The sequence below is a fragment of the Tenrec ecaudatus genome, chromosome 11, assembly GCF_050624435.1.
Source record: "Tenrec ecaudatus isolate mTenEca1 chromosome 11, mTenEca1.hap1, whole genome shotgun sequence".
NCBI lineage: Eukaryota > Metazoa > Chordata > Mammalia > Afrosoricida > Tenrecidae > Tenrec > Tenrec ecaudatus.
The window spans coordinates 115166573-115184750 of record NC_134540.1 but is presented as its reverse complement, the minus strand read 5'-3'; the positions used below and the strand labels follow the sequence as shown (position 1 = coordinate 115184750).

The 18178-nt window shown below is 36.3% G+C and overlaps 1 protein-coding gene across 3 annotated transcripts in view; it reads left to right on the top strand.

Annotated features, from left to right (window-relative positions):
• LOC142461501 (thyrotropin-releasing hormone-degrading ectoenzyme-like) overlaps window positions 1-18178 on the top strand; it is a 294642-nt gene that overhangs the window by 92514 nt on the left and 183950 nt on the right. For all 3 annotated transcript variants that reach the window (XM_075563514.1, XM_075563512.1, XM_075563513.1), the window contains exons 6-7: window positions 5815-5948; window positions 6052-6107. In XM_075563514.1, the coding sequence (XP_075419629.1) occupies window positions 5815-5948; window positions 6052-6107 (190 nt within the window). The remainder of the gene's footprint in view (window positions 1-5814; window positions 5949-6051; window positions 6108-18178) is intronic.

Below are 18178 nucleotides of genomic sequence, written 5' to 3'. Positions count from 1 at the left end.
TGCTCTTTGACCCCAGCACCACCAGGGCTCCTTATTGTCTGTGTAAATGGCGCCAAACAGGAGAGGGGCCTATTTGCAATCACTCACAGAAGAGTACTTGAGTCCCTTCTAAGTCCTTCATGGACAGCAGGGTCCACATGAGGGTTCCTTTTGCTCCGCTTCCCAGCGAGTTGGAGAAAAGGCGATGATCATCTTCTATTAACACTTCAGTGGCACTAAGAAGGTCACATTTTTCTACCTTTTTCCCCTTGCTGCTTTCACCAATGCTGTTAGTGTATTTTAATTCTTTATGCTATAAACATCATTTTGAGCATATATCTTTTGTTTTAAGTAAATAAACAAATGTTTGTTTCATTTCATACATGGCACAGTTAAGTACTCAAAATAGATGCATGGCTACATATAGGCAAAATGTACTGAATCCAGAATGTAATCTGACTATCAGAAACATAAACACTTGTAATTCCCAGGGGTGAAGGTTACTCATAATTTCGTGTTAATGTAATTTTAATATGAAACTGCATATTATAAAGAGTTACAATTCCATTCACGTTTATTGTATATAAGACATTCACATGTAATGTGGTGGTACATTGAAATGCTGACTGTAACATTTATTGGTTTCTTCTCCTTTAAAATAACTCATTACAATTTGTTCTTTTAATTGCTTTGAGTTAGCGTTTATTTCGTGATTCTGAATTCACACTTACTATCTTATTTTCCTTTATAATTCTCTTTTATCCCCATGAAGCACCTTTACTTGAATACATAATATGTTATTACATGGTGAATGAAACTAGGGAGTTGTAATTGTCCAACGATTTGAATTATGCCATCCCTCCATACATTTCTTAGAAACATGAGACATAATAATCTTCAGAAATAAACTACGACATATCCCTTTGAAATGTAGAGTGGAAATGAGAAAGTTAAAGAAATGTAGAAGTACTTACTGATTATATATTTGAATCAGCCTAAACACTCAGCTTAGAAGGTGAGGGCTATAGGGAGTCTGTTCTTACTGGAAACCTGCTGGAGAAGGTATTTCCTCTTTATCCTTTACTTTCTCCTTTTTGGGAAGACCATAAGCCTTCCCTTGACCAATACAGGTTGTACTTGAGAGATTGCTTCATCTTGAGTTATTAATCAGGATAATGACAGTCCATTCTTTCAACATGTTTGCCTTAAATATCACCAATGTTAATATGAAGAACTGCTATGAACAACTGCACAGGTATACGCTTTAAAACTCTAGGGGATGCTATTTATGAAGGGGGTATTGTGAGTGGCACATCCCTACCCCACAGTCAGGCACTGCACACATATCAGAGTGTAAGGTGTCCTTTTGTTTCAATCCCAGCAGTGTTCTCTATTTGACACGAACATGGTAACACTTAATACTTAAGGTTGCTCAATACCGTCAAGTGTTTACTCAATAGCAAGTTAAGTTTTCCACATGTCACTTGAAGGCCTTATAAATGCTTTATAAATGCACAAATTGGGGTGACCGATTCCCAGTGAAGCTAAAAATAAAAGTCATCTTTCTAGTTTGCCTTTTTCAGTGTCATTTTACCTATGCACCATCTTCTCTTGAAGTCCTGAACTTCGATGAGGCCTAGTAAAAACCTGACACCACACTATAATTAGGTAAAAAGAAAAGATTGGTTAACCTCAACTTCTTTTATATGTTATCTCCTATTTTATTCAAAACAAACAACTAATGTACATGAAAAGTATCTGCATTAAGCCAGGGAGAAAAACGCATTGGTCAATTGTTATAAACACATGTAAAAAAATGCCAAATTTTAATGACAACAACCAGATCAATGTTTTGTAATTTTTCATGGTCAGTAAAGATTTTATTTCACATATATTCACACAAGGCCATAGTTAATTATAAAGTTTAAATTTGATTATCATCATCATATTTTCTTGAGAGTTAAATTTTTGAAGCCCTTTGGATAAATATATAATTATTTCTAAAGATGACATAAAACGCTACCTAAAGTATTAAGTCAATTTTTAAGTTATTAGAAACAGCCAAAATTTTTTCTCTCTTTCATTTTCACTGAGAAAATACCAACAATCTAGGCATTATAAATGTAATAGCTTGCATATTTACTGGATATTTGCTTACCCAAGAGTGGAAGGCAATACATTCAGTTACATTTTAGGAAAGAACACAGTCAGAATAGAGTAGACACTGGCTCTGAAAGGTCAGTAAACACTAAACTAGTGCTGAAGTGCTCTCACCTTTGCCTTCAGCATTGGCTTACTTGAGACTCAGAAGCCCTTAGAAGCAATATGATTTTAATCCCCATCTTCTAAATGAGTTTATTACAATTTGATGGTAACTTGGATCAAGTCCGTTGGCAAATTAGGTAAAGAGCTAGGTCTAGGGCTGTGATTTTCTTCTGTTATTTTTAATACTTCTCTCATGAGCACACCCTTATTTACCGTGGATAAAATTGTAAAGTTTTGTTAGGCTGTCTGGGCGATCTCTTAGTTATGTAACACTTTGTCATTGGGTGTATGCCAGTGACTCTTAAAGAGCTACAGAACATTATCTCATTTAATTCTCTTACAAGTTTAGGGAGGAAGTCCACCTAAGTTATCACAGAGTTTATTGTGTATTTCCAGTTTTGTTATCCTGGTTGACATTTCTTCTCATCTGCAGCCAGCCAAGTTTGTAAAGAATATATCACCTTCTTCTTTTGGTCCTGGGGTGTGTGTGTTGGGTGTGTGTGTTGGGTGTGTGTGTTGGGTGTGTGTTGGGTGTGTGGTGGTGGTAAATGAATGATAAGAACTAAAATATTTTAAAGTATTAACTGCTCTGTGTTTTGATATGGCCTAAGACTTGTGTCATTTTGGGAACATTCCAAATAGAAATTTTAATTATTATTACCGACCCTCAAAATATAGCTTCCATAATTTTTTATGGTTCTCATCATGCACTGTACATCACGAGGCCATGGAAAAAGAACACTTTAAAATTCATTGCTTGCCATTAGTTAATTTGAAGAATATTTTAGGGATATAATTAACTAGAACTGAAAAGGTATTTAAGAATGTATTACTATATCTTGCCAGGGATTATTTCTCTACAGATTTCACTTATACCAGAGACATAAAAATATTCACGAACAGTAATAACCTTCAGGTTTTAGTTATCAGTTTAATAATGGCAAACATAAAAGCAGGAGATGGCTGCCTTTTATTTCCTTTCCTTCTTTTTTACTGACCAGACTACATAAAAGGGGTAAGAATTGCTTTTATCATTTATACATACATATTATTTTAATTTGAGTATAGATTTAAATTTTTTAATAAAATTGATTTAAAAACAGGAGCCAATTATATCACATGAGATTTATATAAAAGATGAGCATGAAATAACTTTTAAATTATATTTAATAATTATAAATCATGACAATTTGAAACCTGTAAAACCCTAAATTATATGATCAGATATGAGGCTTGAATTTTAAATATTATCACCTATAAAGTGACTACTTAAGGAGTGGGGAGATCCAATTTATTCTGTGAATTCAGACATTATTTTAATATTTTATAAGGAATAGATCATTGTGAACTTACAGATGCATGAAAATAAAGTCAAAGTTGATCAACAGAAACAGTATCCTTAATGTTTCAATTTTATTTTTTATACTTGCCACATTTTCTTGTTAACTCTATCTCTTGTCATCATTGCATCCATAAAATGGGGATGATATTCTAAAGCTTCTTTATAGCAATTGTGTGGATAAACATTGAAGTTTTGAAGAAAAGGAGATTATAAAGTCTCATAGGTAGAGAAAATCATTCATACTCTAAAATAGAACTTGATAGACTTTTCCTTCTGCATACCACTATTAAACTAGAGATCAATTGTCAGCCTAAGAGAATGTGTACCATTTCTTTTCCATTGAATTGTAGCATTGAAAGGGACCTTATAGGCCATTGTTTGTCCATCAGGTTATAGGTAAAGTGGTTTTAAAAAAGGAATATGCTATCGAAGTTTAAACATTTATGTATATAGATGTATAGTCGGGCATGACTTTCTTGCCCCTATTCTAGTTTATTTTAACTGTCATATTTCTCCTTTCAAATTAAAAAGAGAGAAGGAATGTGAAAATGTGCATTTTATGATAGTAAAAGCACTATACCACGTTGTGTCAGGAGCATAGACCAGACTAGAAAGAAGCCTAGATGGTGGAAGACCTGAGATGGACTATTTTCAGCTGTGTTGGACAATTGAATTACAACTGTCTGAACCTCGTTTGCACGGGTACTACATCTAAATGTGGCCAAAGTACAGTGCTTTGAAACATTAAATATTAGATTTTTTTCAATAGTTTGGGATTATATTTTAGTGGACTGTAATAGGTGCCTCTTCATCTTGCTGGCATGTTTGGACTAAATCTTCCACTTCATTCCAGTTTTGAGCAATTAATGACCACTTTTGTCCACGATATCTTTTGTGGTAGTAGAATTATTTTCTGATGGACTCTATGTAAAGAGATTCCATTCAAAAACTATATGTTTGAATGCGTCCTTGGGGAAATAATAGGAAAACCTGATTTGGAGTCTGAGATGTAAAAACATTGACAATGGACTGAAGCTGACTCCAATGGGCTGCACATGGTCTCTGTGATACATTTTCTGGTGTGAGCTATCATGGAAATGATTTATTTTTCCCTTGGGCATGAGACACTGTTTTAGCATAAGCTCTGCTGAATCCTGGAGGCTTTGTAGATAGAGAACATGAACACATGCTATAGTAAACGGTGGCATAGCAAGCTAAGCATTTGGACTGCAAGTTGGTTCAAACTAGCCAGCTGTTCCTTCAGAGAAAGATGAGGCTAGCTGACCTCATAACCAGGAGCAGCAGTTCCGTTCTTCCCGATAGGGTCACTGTGAGTTAGAACTGACTCCATGGCAGTGGTTTTATACATGTATACGTGTACACTTACATATATTTCCTTACATTTATGCACAAAGATTAAAAATATTTTATTTAAAGAGTATGCAGGTTCTAGGACACACAAGGTCTGAAAGCATCCACAATGAAGTACAAAATCATTGGAATTGTGACCTATGGTTTGTAAATAAATAAGGAAACAATTGAAAATGAATAGCATTCTCCATATGTACCATATTTGTAGGAGTTAAATGTGTAAGAAGTTATAAGATTGTTTTTACCAGCTCGCTTTCTTTAATTGAATTACCTGGCTAATATAATCAAGTTACTATTTTCCAAGGTGATTCCAATAAGCAGAATTTATTATCTTTGTTTTTAATTATGTGTAGAAATATTAGAGTCTTAAGTAAATGCAGTTTCTTTTTCCGGCGTTATTGATGATGCTGCATCATCTGTTATTTATAGTATTTCCAAGAAAGCACAAGGAAGAGGCAAGGAACACCCATGACTCTGAAATAAATGAGCTCGATTGTTTTAATAACTTTCTTACTGAACGCGTTAAGAGAATGTAGTTCTCAAAACTTTTCCCTTCATTCTAATCATACTATATGCATATATAGTCTATGTCACACAGACACAAGTACATGTTAGGTCACATGTATGTTGAAAAAACAATTATGTGTAGGGGATAGGGATTTTATCAGGAATAGAGGCTAGTTATAACCTACTAAACATTTACTAGTATATCCTAGATGCAAATGATTACGTGAAAGATTAGCTTTTAATTGAGCAATAATAATTATTAGTAACTTTACACTTGGTATTAAGAAAATATACTTTATATATCATTAACATCTAAATCTATTTCATCCTGAAAAACATGCTGTTTGTAGAGCACCACAGGATCACTTCTCTGGGCAAAGGAAGCTGGTTGTTGGGGAACATCAATCAAACCAGATACTTTAGGGTCAACTATGACCTAAGGAATTGGAGATTATTAATCGAACAGTTAATAAGGAACCATGAGGTAAATTCTGGATTTTCTCTTTAAGATCCGTTTTCAGATGTGAACCCTGGATTTTAATTCTAAATTTCTAACCAGGACAATATTTTTCTGGTTGGCCTCATAGGTTCTCTCAGTCAGTAACCGAGCAGGTTTGATCGACGATGCCTTCAGCCTAGCCAGGTAGGTGTGTTTTCCTATGCAACTACCCAATCAAGACTCACACTAGTGAGACTTTCTCTATTAAACTCAATCGCGTGTATGTTTTGAGTAATCTTTTGAAATAATTTGTTTCATGTGCTCTGGGGGTGGGATATGAATTAGAATCATATAATCTTGATCAATAGTTAGCCATAGGGTGTTTCTGAGTCAGAAGAAGCTTGATCAATTTCTACTGAAAATTCGATTGACCACTCTGGAGATTAATAATTGCTTCACCATTTCACTAATTAACTCTACAAAATGGCCATTGCACCATATTTAATGTTTGATAGACTACACTTTTCAGTGTTAGCAGTTTTTTTCTCTTACATAGATTAGTATATCTTTTTAAAATGTGGTGCATTATGAAAAGCTATTGCTTTCAGAAACAGGTAGTTCCAAATTTTGATTAAAAATGCAGATTAAACATCTCAAGAAAAGAGTCATAACAATCTTATAGTAGCATTTTCATTGATATTTTTCATAATTTGTTATACTATTAAAGTAAATTATGCTTTGCATAATTAAATAAAATTATTTAAATTAAATAATTTGAAAATAAACCCAAGTGATTTATTCAGTTTGGAGACGAACTAGTAAAACAGCTCAGTTCTGAATTGTTTGTACTGCTGCACATGCAAATTTTAATTTACTAATTTGATTTTACAAGCTACAGATTAGGACACAGTGATTCTCTTAACTTAAGTGTTTGTCATTATTCGTTATGTTAATTCTCCTATGATACTGTGAAAACCACCTAGAGATGTCTCGTGCATTAGGCACTGTCTCATAACGGGGCATTAAACTGCTTTCACAGTGTGCACATCCCATCACATAGCAACTTTCTTCTGCATGTTAAAAAGCATATAGTTCCCTAGAGCTTTGTATTTAATCAAAACTAATGAGTCTAAATATCGATCCCAGATAATTACTTTGATAGAGGCAAAATCAAAGCTTGGAATCAGGTTTCAGAAAACAGCACTCATTAAATAAATAATAATATATATAAGGAAAACCTCATTTAAAAAAAGGTAAAGGACTTTCAGTGGTTCTTTTAAAAGAAATTTATATCTGGCCTTTGCTGTTTCCTTGTTAAAGAAGCCAAGAACCAGTATCAATATTTTCTGTTACTTGATGTCAGTGCCTCATTTTGGGTGGAACTTCAGGTTCAAAAATAGCTGCTCACAGAATGCTAAGACTAAGGATCATTTAGCAGCAATAAAATGTCTAATACAGTTGTATTTATTCAAAACAGTTGTTTAATTAGAAGCATTTTTTGCTTACAACCAGGTAATTAAGAATTATTCCATATTACAACATCAACTTATTGGGCAAACATTTAGAAATAATAGAGATTGAGAGGATCTCCTTAGATACCGATGTGTGAAAATAATGATTAAGAGGTATTTTTTGCTTGAAAGTATGATGTAAAGACTTTAAAGTATGTTTTAGATACAGTGGAAAGATTAAGTCGACATAGAAGTTCCAAAAAATCCAGAAAGTCAATGAGCATACACTTACTCCAATATTTCACCCAGAGAAAATCAAGACAAGCAAGTAGTGCAATAGATTACCACAGAAAGTTAAAGTAGCTAGAAGAAAACTTATATCATGAACTAACAATTACCTGAAACTTAAAAGGCACCAGGCACAAATCTGTGTACAGTTATTCATTTAATGAATAATTGATAAAGCCTTATGAAATATGTAGGATTGGTTGTTGCTGCTGTCGGTGCCCTTATGTCTGTTCTGACGTACAGTTACCCCATGTAAAACAGGACACAACATGCCAGTCCCGTGCCGCGCTCCCCCTCTGTTCTTATGTCCAATCCTATTGTTGCACCACAGCGTCAAGACGTCTTTGTCTCTGCTCCTCTGCTTTACCAAGTGTGCTATTCCTTTCTAGGGGTGGGTCTCCATCATGCCCATAGTAAATGAGATGAAGTTCAAGCAGCATTATGGCTGCCCATCTTCTGAGACAGATTGGTTTATTCACTTCACATGCATTGTATTCTCAATATTTTCTTGCCAGCACCATGATTCAAATGTGTTGACTCTTCTTCAGTCTTCCTTATTCAGTGTCCAACTTATCATGGTCACATGCGTGTGAGGTAATTGAAAAGACCATGGCACCTTAGTCCTCAAAGTAACATCCTTGCCTTTCAAAAGTTTGTTTTTTATATGTCGAATGATCCTGTTACTGTTTTATAAATAAGGAAGCTGAGGATCAGAGAAGTCGTTGAACCTGACCACGTAACGCTGCTAGTAATTAACAGGGCACGTGTGTGCATCCAACTTGTAGGACGGTCGAACCCATACTGTTAAAAAGGACAAGAGTCTACACTTCAACAGCAATGCCATTTATTTTAATAAAAGGGAAGTTTACTTTAGAAAACTGAAGGACTTTAAAAAGACATTTCTATAAAGAGGGGGAACCCCCGCCCCCCAAATGGAGAAAAAAGCCCCACTGGGCATAACTTTCACACTATGCATTTTTCTTGATAGGTGAGTAACTTGCTCTTAGCGCACCCAGTGGCGTCACCTGGGAAAGTTCTTTCTGGTCTCAGTGAATTTTTTTTTTTTTTTGTAGAAGTAATATCACTGGAAATCAGTTTTTCTTTTGGCCAATTTAAGAGAACAGGATGCAGTTGTGAAATTTTATTTCCTGCCTGGAAAATATGCTTCAGAAACTCAAGTGTATGAATGCTTTTCTTATTTCAAGAAAGGTAAAATGCCGATTGATGATAAAACTCATTCTAGACATCCGTCGACATCTCAAAAAGACAAAAATGTTGACTCATAATCCACTTGGAGTTCCTTCCACCAGGTCAGATTATTAATCAAGCTTTCTATTTAGAGGTTCTGAAATGATAGAGTAACTGTGCCACAAAAAAGACCTTATTTGTGGCAGATGGGACTCTGGTTCTGCCACCACAACAATGCACCTGCTCATGTAGCCATCTCAGTGTGCCAATTTGGGGTGAAAAAACAGCATGCCCCTCTGGCCCCATGCATCTTAACTCACCTGACCTCACTCTGTGCACCTTCTTTTTATGTCCGTGAATCCAGAGGGACATGAAAGGACAGCAATTTGACGACACAGAAGGTGAAGAAAATAATGAGGGAGGTACTGTCAGCCATCCGAACAGATGACTTTTAATGTTTCCAAGAATGGAATCACAAATATGACAAATGTGTTAAGGGTAATGGAGAGTACTTTGAAGGTGATAAAGGTTGTTTTATTTAAAAATTTTAAATTTATAGTTTTGAAAAAATAATTCCATTTATTTTTTCCCTTTAGTGGGTACCTTCTCGTATTCTGAAAGTTTTAGAATGCTTATGAGAAAACAAGTAGTGATATTTTAAAGACAGAGAGCAAAAGAAAATGGAAAATATGTGAATATTTTTCACTCATTCACATTAACATGTTAATTTTAAATGTAATATTTAAAATATTTATAACCTTTGTCTGTCTGTTAGAATATTATTAGAAATATATCCCCTAATTTATATTCCTTGTTGACTGAGTCAGAACATTGCTTTCCATTTTAATTTTGGAAGTCTTAAACACTTGAAACAAACCATTTTATTCTCATTTATTAAAATTCACCAGGGAATATGCAAATGTTATTAGAGCAATAATTATGAATTTTTAAAATGATCATGAGATACCTTCATTTTAACATATGTAGTTGTAAACAAAGCCACATGGATGTAACACCCAAGAATCAAATCTCCTCAATGTGTGGAAAGGCAGATAGGGAAGCTCCGTATCCTTATCCAGAATTAGAACAAGGCAAACTATGGAACAGACCATCAATTGCTATTGTGCAAGTTCAAATTGAAACTGAAAAAGATGAGAACAAGTCTAGTAGGATAAAAATATAAGAGTATTCAGGTGAGTATATCCCACCTGAATTTAGAGAATATCTCAATAATAGCCTTGCAGCATTGCCTGATCATTAATGATAAAAGACTAGATGATTCTGGGATGACATCATGAGCATCATAGATGAAGGGAGCAAAAGGTCATTAAAAAGACAGGAAAGATAGAAGACATCAAAGTAGATGTCAGAAGGGACTCTGAACCTTGCTATTTATTGATCATAGAGCAACTAAAGCAAATGGAAAAATTAAAGACAAAGTAAAAGCTGACTTGAAAGTTTTATAGGCTCGCTCAAGAAGACAAGTGAAGCATTATGATGAATATGCATGAACATTCAGTTAGAAATCCTACACAGAACAACATGCAGCATTTTTCAAAATGAAATAAATAAGGAAAAAACTCAAGCCTTGAGCGAAAATACCAAAGGATTCTATGGAAAATATGCTTAATAATGCAGGAAGTATTAAAATAAGAATGAAAGAATCATAGTTACTGTACCCAAAAATTTGGTCACATTCAACCATTTTAGAGGTAGCATCTTAATCAAGAACCTATAGTATAACAGGAAGAAGCCCAAGCTTCACTGAAAATATTGAAGAAAAAAAAGATTCAGGAACGGACAGAATAGCAATTGAGATATTTCAATAACTAGCCATAAGCTGGAAACACTCCCTCATCCATGTCAAGTATTATAGGAAACAGCTACCCCATCAACCAACTGGAAGAAATTCATGTATTTGCTCATTCCAAAGAAAAGTGGCCTAATATGTTGTGTAAATTATTAAAACAAAATCATAATATCACATGAAAGTAAATTTTGCTGATAATAAGTTTAAAATAGTTATAACAATACATAGAGAAAAGACAGAAATTCAAGCTGGATTGAGAAGAGGATGTGAGATGAACTATATGATTGTAGATATCAGATGGATGTGGTTTGTTGACAATGCACAGGCATTTGATTGTGTATCCCAAAACAACCTATGGATTACTCTACGAAGAATACTTAATAGCGCTCATGCAGAGCCTATAGAAAGACCCAGAAGCAGTCACTGGGCAATCAAGGGGATGCTGAGAAAAATGATCCCAGGTGCCAGACTGCAAGAAGAACGCACCATCATGATTGTAAAAAGGCTCATAAACAACTTTCCATATGCAGATGGCACACCTTGCTTGCCAGCAGTCAAGAGGACCTGAAGCATTTACTGATAAAGATAAAAGGCTACAGCATTCAGCATGGATTGTACTTCTCCCTAAGGAAAAAATAAATCCTCACAATTCTGCCTAATGAAAAATAAATACAACTGAACTAATAGGGACATCATGATAAATGGAAGGCGGTGGTGGGGAGAATTGAAATTGTGAAGCATTTTGTTTTATTTGATACCACAATTACACTCATGCAAAGAAGCAATCGAGACATCAATTAAATCTGTAAAAGGATTATTTAATATGTTAAAGAGCAAAGATGTCACTTGCAGGATTAAAGTGTGCCTTATCAAAGTCATGATATTTTCAATCTCTTCATGTGCATGAGAAAGATGGACACAGACTGGAGAATAATGAGTCATTTGAATATGGTATTGACAAAGAATATTGTATTTACCTGGGTTGCCAGAAAAAGTGACCAGACTGTCTTTGAAACAGTACAGACCAAATGCTTCTTCAAGGTAAGGCTGGTGAGACTTACGTCAAGTACTTTGAACGTGTCATCAGGAGGGGCTAGTCCACAGTTGAGAGTGAGTGAAAAAGAAAAAGGTACTCATGTGCAGAGTGAAATTACTCCATCAATATTTCAAGGCTGGTACCATTGGAAAGCAGATAGCCAGGCCTTCTTCTCAGAAAGTTCCGGATAAATTTGATCCACCAACCTTTGGGTTAGTAGCTGAACGCTTCCTATTTGCACCACTTGGGTACTTACTCTTCTACAGGTGGGAACTCCAACTGTGAAAATGAACCCAAGTTCCTGTCTGGCATCAGAGGAGCTGCTAGAACATTTCACAGTTGCCCACCGCTGAGATTATCTGGGAGAATTACTGACCTTCAATCCAAAGTAGCTAGTGCTTTGGCAGGAACAAAATGTCTCCTCCGAGGAGCCCTGGTGGCATAGTAATCACTCATCAGCCTGCTAATGGTAAAGCCAGCAGCCAGAAATCACCATCTGCTCCTGGAGTGAAAGCTGGGACTTAATACTCCCAAGAAGAATTAAAGCAGTGGTTCTCAACCTGTGGGTCGCAACTCCTGTGGGGGTGGAACGGCCCTTTCACAGAGGTCTCCTGATTCAAAACAGTAGCAAAATGACAGTGATGAAGTGGCAATGAAAATAATTCTATGAGAGGACCTGATGCAAAGGGCTTAAGTGGAGAGCAAATGCTTTGAGAATGATTGGGGCAGGGAATGTATGAATGTGCTTTATACAATTGATGTATGTATACGTATGGATTGTGATAAGAGTTGTATGAGTCCCTAATAAAATGTAAAAAAAGAAAAAAAGAAAGATCAATAAATAAAACTGAGAAAAATTTTAAAAAGAGTTGTATGAGCCCCTAATAAAATGTTGGTTTTTTTTTTAAAAGAAAAGAAAAGAATTCTGTGGTTGGGGGGTCACTCCCCCATGAGGAACTGTGTGACAGGATCACAGCATTAGGAAGGTGGAGCACCACTGTGTTCGAGTCTCAGAAACCTCCAGGCACGGTTCCATCTTGTCCTATAGGGTTGCTCTGAGTCGCCATCAACTCGATGGCAGTGAGTTTGGTGTGGGGTTTCATTGCCCAAATGGTTGCAATGATCCCACACAGGAAAGGTTGTAAGAGTGCGCAGTGTTTCTTTCTGTTGTGCTTGTCACTACGAGTTGGAATTAACTCTGAGGCACTAACCACAAGAAATCCAAACTCAGATTTAATTGGGGAAATGTTTTGCATTTACTTGGACTTGCAGGACATACATATTTTAGTATATGCTAGTAAATTCTCTAATTATGTTATTTAATCTATTGTCAACCTTTGGAGTCTGACTACATCCTGCTCCATTAAGCATGTTCAAAGAGACTGAGTAGAAGATAGCAAATATTCATGAAATTCTCGAAGGATCTCATTCATACTTCTCAGTAAAAGCACTTCATGAACTGGTCACTATCAAAATTGTATAGCTGAGAAATCAAGGTTAAAAGTCACTCAGCTCAGCAAAAATTGGGCAGCTCTTAAGTTAGGGATGGGGGATAACCTCAAACAATTGAGCAGCAGTTGTTCTGACCCCAAATCATAGGAATTTTGCCCAGTATTTGAAAATTCTTAAATCCCCGTTTGCTTAGTCAATTGAAGATAGAAGTATTCATTTAAAAAATGGTTCTACTTAAAAAAAAAGCCTTGTCTACCCTCCCCAGCAAGAATAGGTATTTTTTTTTAGCAAGTCCAGTGTGTGTTTGTGTGTGTGTGTGTGTGTATGTGAGAGAGAGAGAGAGAGAGAGAGAGAGAGAGAGAGACAGATTTGCCAATTGGAAATCCTAGGGGGTAATTCTGTATTGTTCTATATACTTCGTGTGAACTGGCAACATGCTTGGTAGAGGAGCACTGATGACATAGTGCTTACCTGTTGGTCTGAAATCTGAAAGGTCAGCAGTTTGAAATCACCAACTTCTACACAGGATTGAAAGATGAGGCTTTCAATTCCTGTCAAGAGTTACAGTCTCAGTGCTGTCCTCTGAAGTGCATTCTTCTAGCGAAGGGGTGGGGGTGTCCACATAGTTGGGTTTGGGGCTGGCCCCGCACACCTGTCTATCGGTTCCCTGGTACATGCCGGTATGTTGTAGTCACATCTTGGCACATGGGGTTGAAGACTGGTCTCTCTCCTACAGCCTGGGGAGAGGGGCACATCTGATTAGAGCACACAGGACAAAGGAAAAGGGATGGAGAGGGAGGGGAACTCATCCTGGCCCAGCAAGCCCCAAGGACGATATTTCTGCACAGATCAGACAATGCACAGAGAGGACCATAGGGCTGGCCCCACTATGAGGCACAACGTCCCTCACTGAGCCATAGCGCTAAGGGGGACAACACTGCAGACACAGTGCATGTGCCAGTCTGACCCCATCACCCTGGAGGGAAACACCGAAGGCATGCAACAGAGTAGCAAGGGGAACAAAGTGGTGAAATCTCCAGTGAATACAAAAAATAGACTTTGGAGACAGAATGTGAGACCCCATCAGACTTGACTAGAAAGCACTCTTAAAGGCTAGCAAAGAGACCTTGAACTATTTAGAGGCTTTTCCACTTTTATCAGTGGCTTTCTTTTTGGTTTTGGTTATTTTATTGTTTTGTTGATTTTGACTTCCTTTGTTGTCTCTTTTGGCTTTGCCTGGTTTTTGTGCTTATTAATGTCTCTGCATGTCTTCTATCTAAATAAGATAGGTGGGATAAACAATTCGGAGAAGATAAGAATGGACTGATGATTCTGGAGGGATACTGGAGAAAGGGAGGTGGGAGAAAGGAAGGGGATGAGATACCAACCCAGGGATAAGAGAACAAGAAGTGAACTAAAATCAATGGAGAGAAAGACTTCAGATGCCTAGTGGGCCCTAACCAAGGGCAATGTAGCAGCAAGGATTACTAAACCCAAATGAAGGCCTAACATGAACATGATGGTGGGACAAGAGGAACGTAAAAGGAAATAGAGGAAAGAACCAGGAGGCGCAAAGAACATTTATAGATGTCTAAATACAGGCATGTACATATGTAAATATATAATGAGAGGGGAATAGATCTATGTACATATATCTATATGTTAAGAATTAAGGTTGTAGATGGACATCGGGCCTCGACTCAAGTACTCCCTCAATACAGGAACATTTTTTTTCTAATAATCTGGCATTCTGTGATGCTCACCTTCCCAACAAAATCACTGAAGACAAAATGAGTGCATAAGCAAATGTGGTGAAGAAAGCTGATGGTGCCCGGGTATCAAATGATATACCATCTGGGGTCTTAAAAGCTTGAAGATAAACAAGTGGTCATATAGTTGAGAAGCCACAAAGCCCACATGGAAGAAACACACCAGCCTGTGCGATCATGATGTGTCAAAAGGATCAGGTATTAGGCATCTAAGACCCAGAACAAAATTATACTCAATGTGAATGGGAGTGGGGGGTTGGGGGGAGAAGTAGAGACCCAAAGCCCGTAGGTAGACAATTGGACATCCCCTCACAGAAGGGTCACAAGGAAGAGATGAGCCAGTGCAGTAGAGCACCATTGAAACACACAACTTTCCTCTAATTCTTTAATGCTTCCTTCCCCCACACTATCATGACCTCAATTCTACCTTACAAATCGGATTAGACCAAAACATGCACAGTGCTACATATAAGAGCCTGCAACACAGGGAATCCATAAACCCCTCTGGGCCAACAATGAGAATAGAGATACCAGGAGGATAAGGGGAAGGTGAGGGGAGAAAGGAGAAATCGATCACAAGGATCAACATAAACCCCCTCCCATGGGGACGAACAACAGAAAACTGGGTGAGGGGCAACAGAGGAAGATTTAAGATATGAAAATAATAATCTATAACTCATCAAGAGTTCAGGAGGGTGGTGGGTAGGGGGGGAGGGAGAAAAATGAGGAGCTGATATGAAGGGCTCAAGTAGAAAGAAAATGCTTTGAAAATGAGGATGGCAGCATCCGTGCAAATGGGCTCGACACAATAGATGATTGTATGGATTGTGATCAGAGATGTAAGAGCCCCCAATAAAAGTAATTAAAAAAAAGTTACAGTCTTTGAAACTCAAAGGGACCGTTCTACGCTGCCCTATAGACTCGCTGTGGGTCTGCATTGACTGGGTTGCAGTGGGTTAGAGTGAGTTAGATGAGTGTAGCCTTATCCTGAGGATAGTGCATTATCTCATCCTTATACTACTGCTTGCTACTCCAATCCATAGTGCAATGTTGTATTTGTGTGTGTTGTTGAATTAATCAGTCATTGATTGTTGAAAGGATCGACTTCTATGCAACTCTTTTCAGTAAACTGCTCTAGGTATTCTTATTTATGGCTATATTAAAATATATAAGTAACCACTGAACGCTTTCTAATTGTCAAGACTAAAACAAAACATAAATATAGTATGAAAACCTTCTTTTGCTCTTGCTCCATACTCATTTAACCCTCCTCAGATGTGAAAGTACTAATACTATATGCTCATTCATTCTTTGTATTTTCACAGGGTTTAATATTTACATATGAAAGCATTCGTTCTCTACTCTCATTTGTAAAAATATGTCTGGAGAGTTTGATTCTAATTTTTCAGTACTATAATCATGACTGCAGTGAATATTTTGAACAATCTTTTATTATAAAAATGACTTATTAATTTGTTATTGTAAGTGGAATATTTGATACAAAATGTATAAACACTTTGATACATTCCAAGAGATTCTACCAGTGTAAAGGTTCATCAACCACGCACCTAAAAATTCCAATTCCCTCACAACTCAAAGCGAATACAATAGGTAGTATAAATACTTTTAAGTTTTTAACGTTTAGCAAATGTGATTATGCATCCTTCCAAATGTATTTGTGAATTTTGATTTTTATTCTGTGAAGTGTTTTCTGATTAATGAAGGATTAAAGCATAATAGAAAATCAACAAAGGGTTTTTTCTTTTATCCTACTTTATTTTCATTGTTGTGGGTATCTGGGATGTTAATCCTTTTTCTAGGCTACATTTTATTGGATGTTTTCACAGTACTATGTTGATTTCTTTATTTTAACTTTGTTGGGTAGTTTACATTCAAAGAATGTTCAAAATTGTCAAACTATTCCTTTTGTGGCTCTCTAGGTCTACTGTCCATAGAAGGCTCCCCTAAGAATTTAGAATATCTTTGTACTTCAGTTGTTACTTTAGTTTGCAATACAATTCGTCAACTCTTTCTTCTCTTTTATTATACGGGATAAAATGTAGATCTAATTTCCTTTAGCATTAACACACTCATAACCAGTTATTTTAATTAATTTTAAGCACTTTTATTTGGTAATTTTATATAATATCTTACTATTTACAGGGGATTGTCATTGGTCTGTTGGTATTCTTTTGGGCTTTGTTTTTGTTGTTGTTTGGCTCCCATACTGTGTGGTTCTCTTTACATTACTGTATAGGATGGCATCATTGGTAAGCATTTCCTGTTGCTCTTCTTTGAAACCTGACAGTTTTTCTCTTATTAGCAATTTTGTAATCAGTTTGGCATATTACATTAAAACTCTATTTTGACTTTGACTGAATATGCATGGGATGTATGAAATACTGTATGGAGAGTAACGTTCTTATTTCGATATGTTACAGAGGGAATTGTTCTCTTTACACACTTATCACAGCCCAGTTGTGCTTGCTTGTGTATAGGTAAACAATTACTCAGTTACTTCCAAATCAGATTATATTATGTCTCGATCTTTGAAATCAGTGATAAAATACCTAAATATTTTGATCATTGTTTTATTTGGTTTAGTTTCTTTTATTTTTGGAGGCAATATTTTAGATTGGGAAGGTATGCCAACGAGTAAGACAGATTCACTCTTCTCAAGACGCTCAACTCACAGTCTACTAGGGAAGATATTCAGTAGCTAAGTAGAATATTCAATATAGAAATGCTTTGGATAAGTATTACAAAATCATTGAGTAAATGTCACTTATTTCTGCACAGACAGTGATAACTTATGGCACTCTTAATGCGACGTTCTTTTAAAATACATAATATATAGTTTGGTCTGCAAAGTTTAAGGAAGATAGCATATTAAGAGAATAAAAGTTTACCATGGGGATCCATTAAAAGATTAAACACAGGTAAGTGGGAGCAAACACATTTATAAAGTAGATGGCTTGTGGCAGGAGAGTGATTCATGCTATCCCTTGTGTAAAGTGGAGATTTAAAATTTCTTAGAAATGGAAGTGGTGTCTAGATAGCTGATCTAAATATAACCCCCTCCCTAGGGCATGGACAACTGAAAAAGTGAGTGAAGGGAGACATGGGACAGTGTAAGACATGAAAAAATATATATTATGAAGGGTATGGAAGGGAGAGTGGGGGGAGGGAGGCGAAAAAAACAAGAAGCTGATACCAAGGGCTCAAGTAGAAAGAAAATGTTTTGAGAATGATGATAGCAACACATGTACAAATGTGCTTGA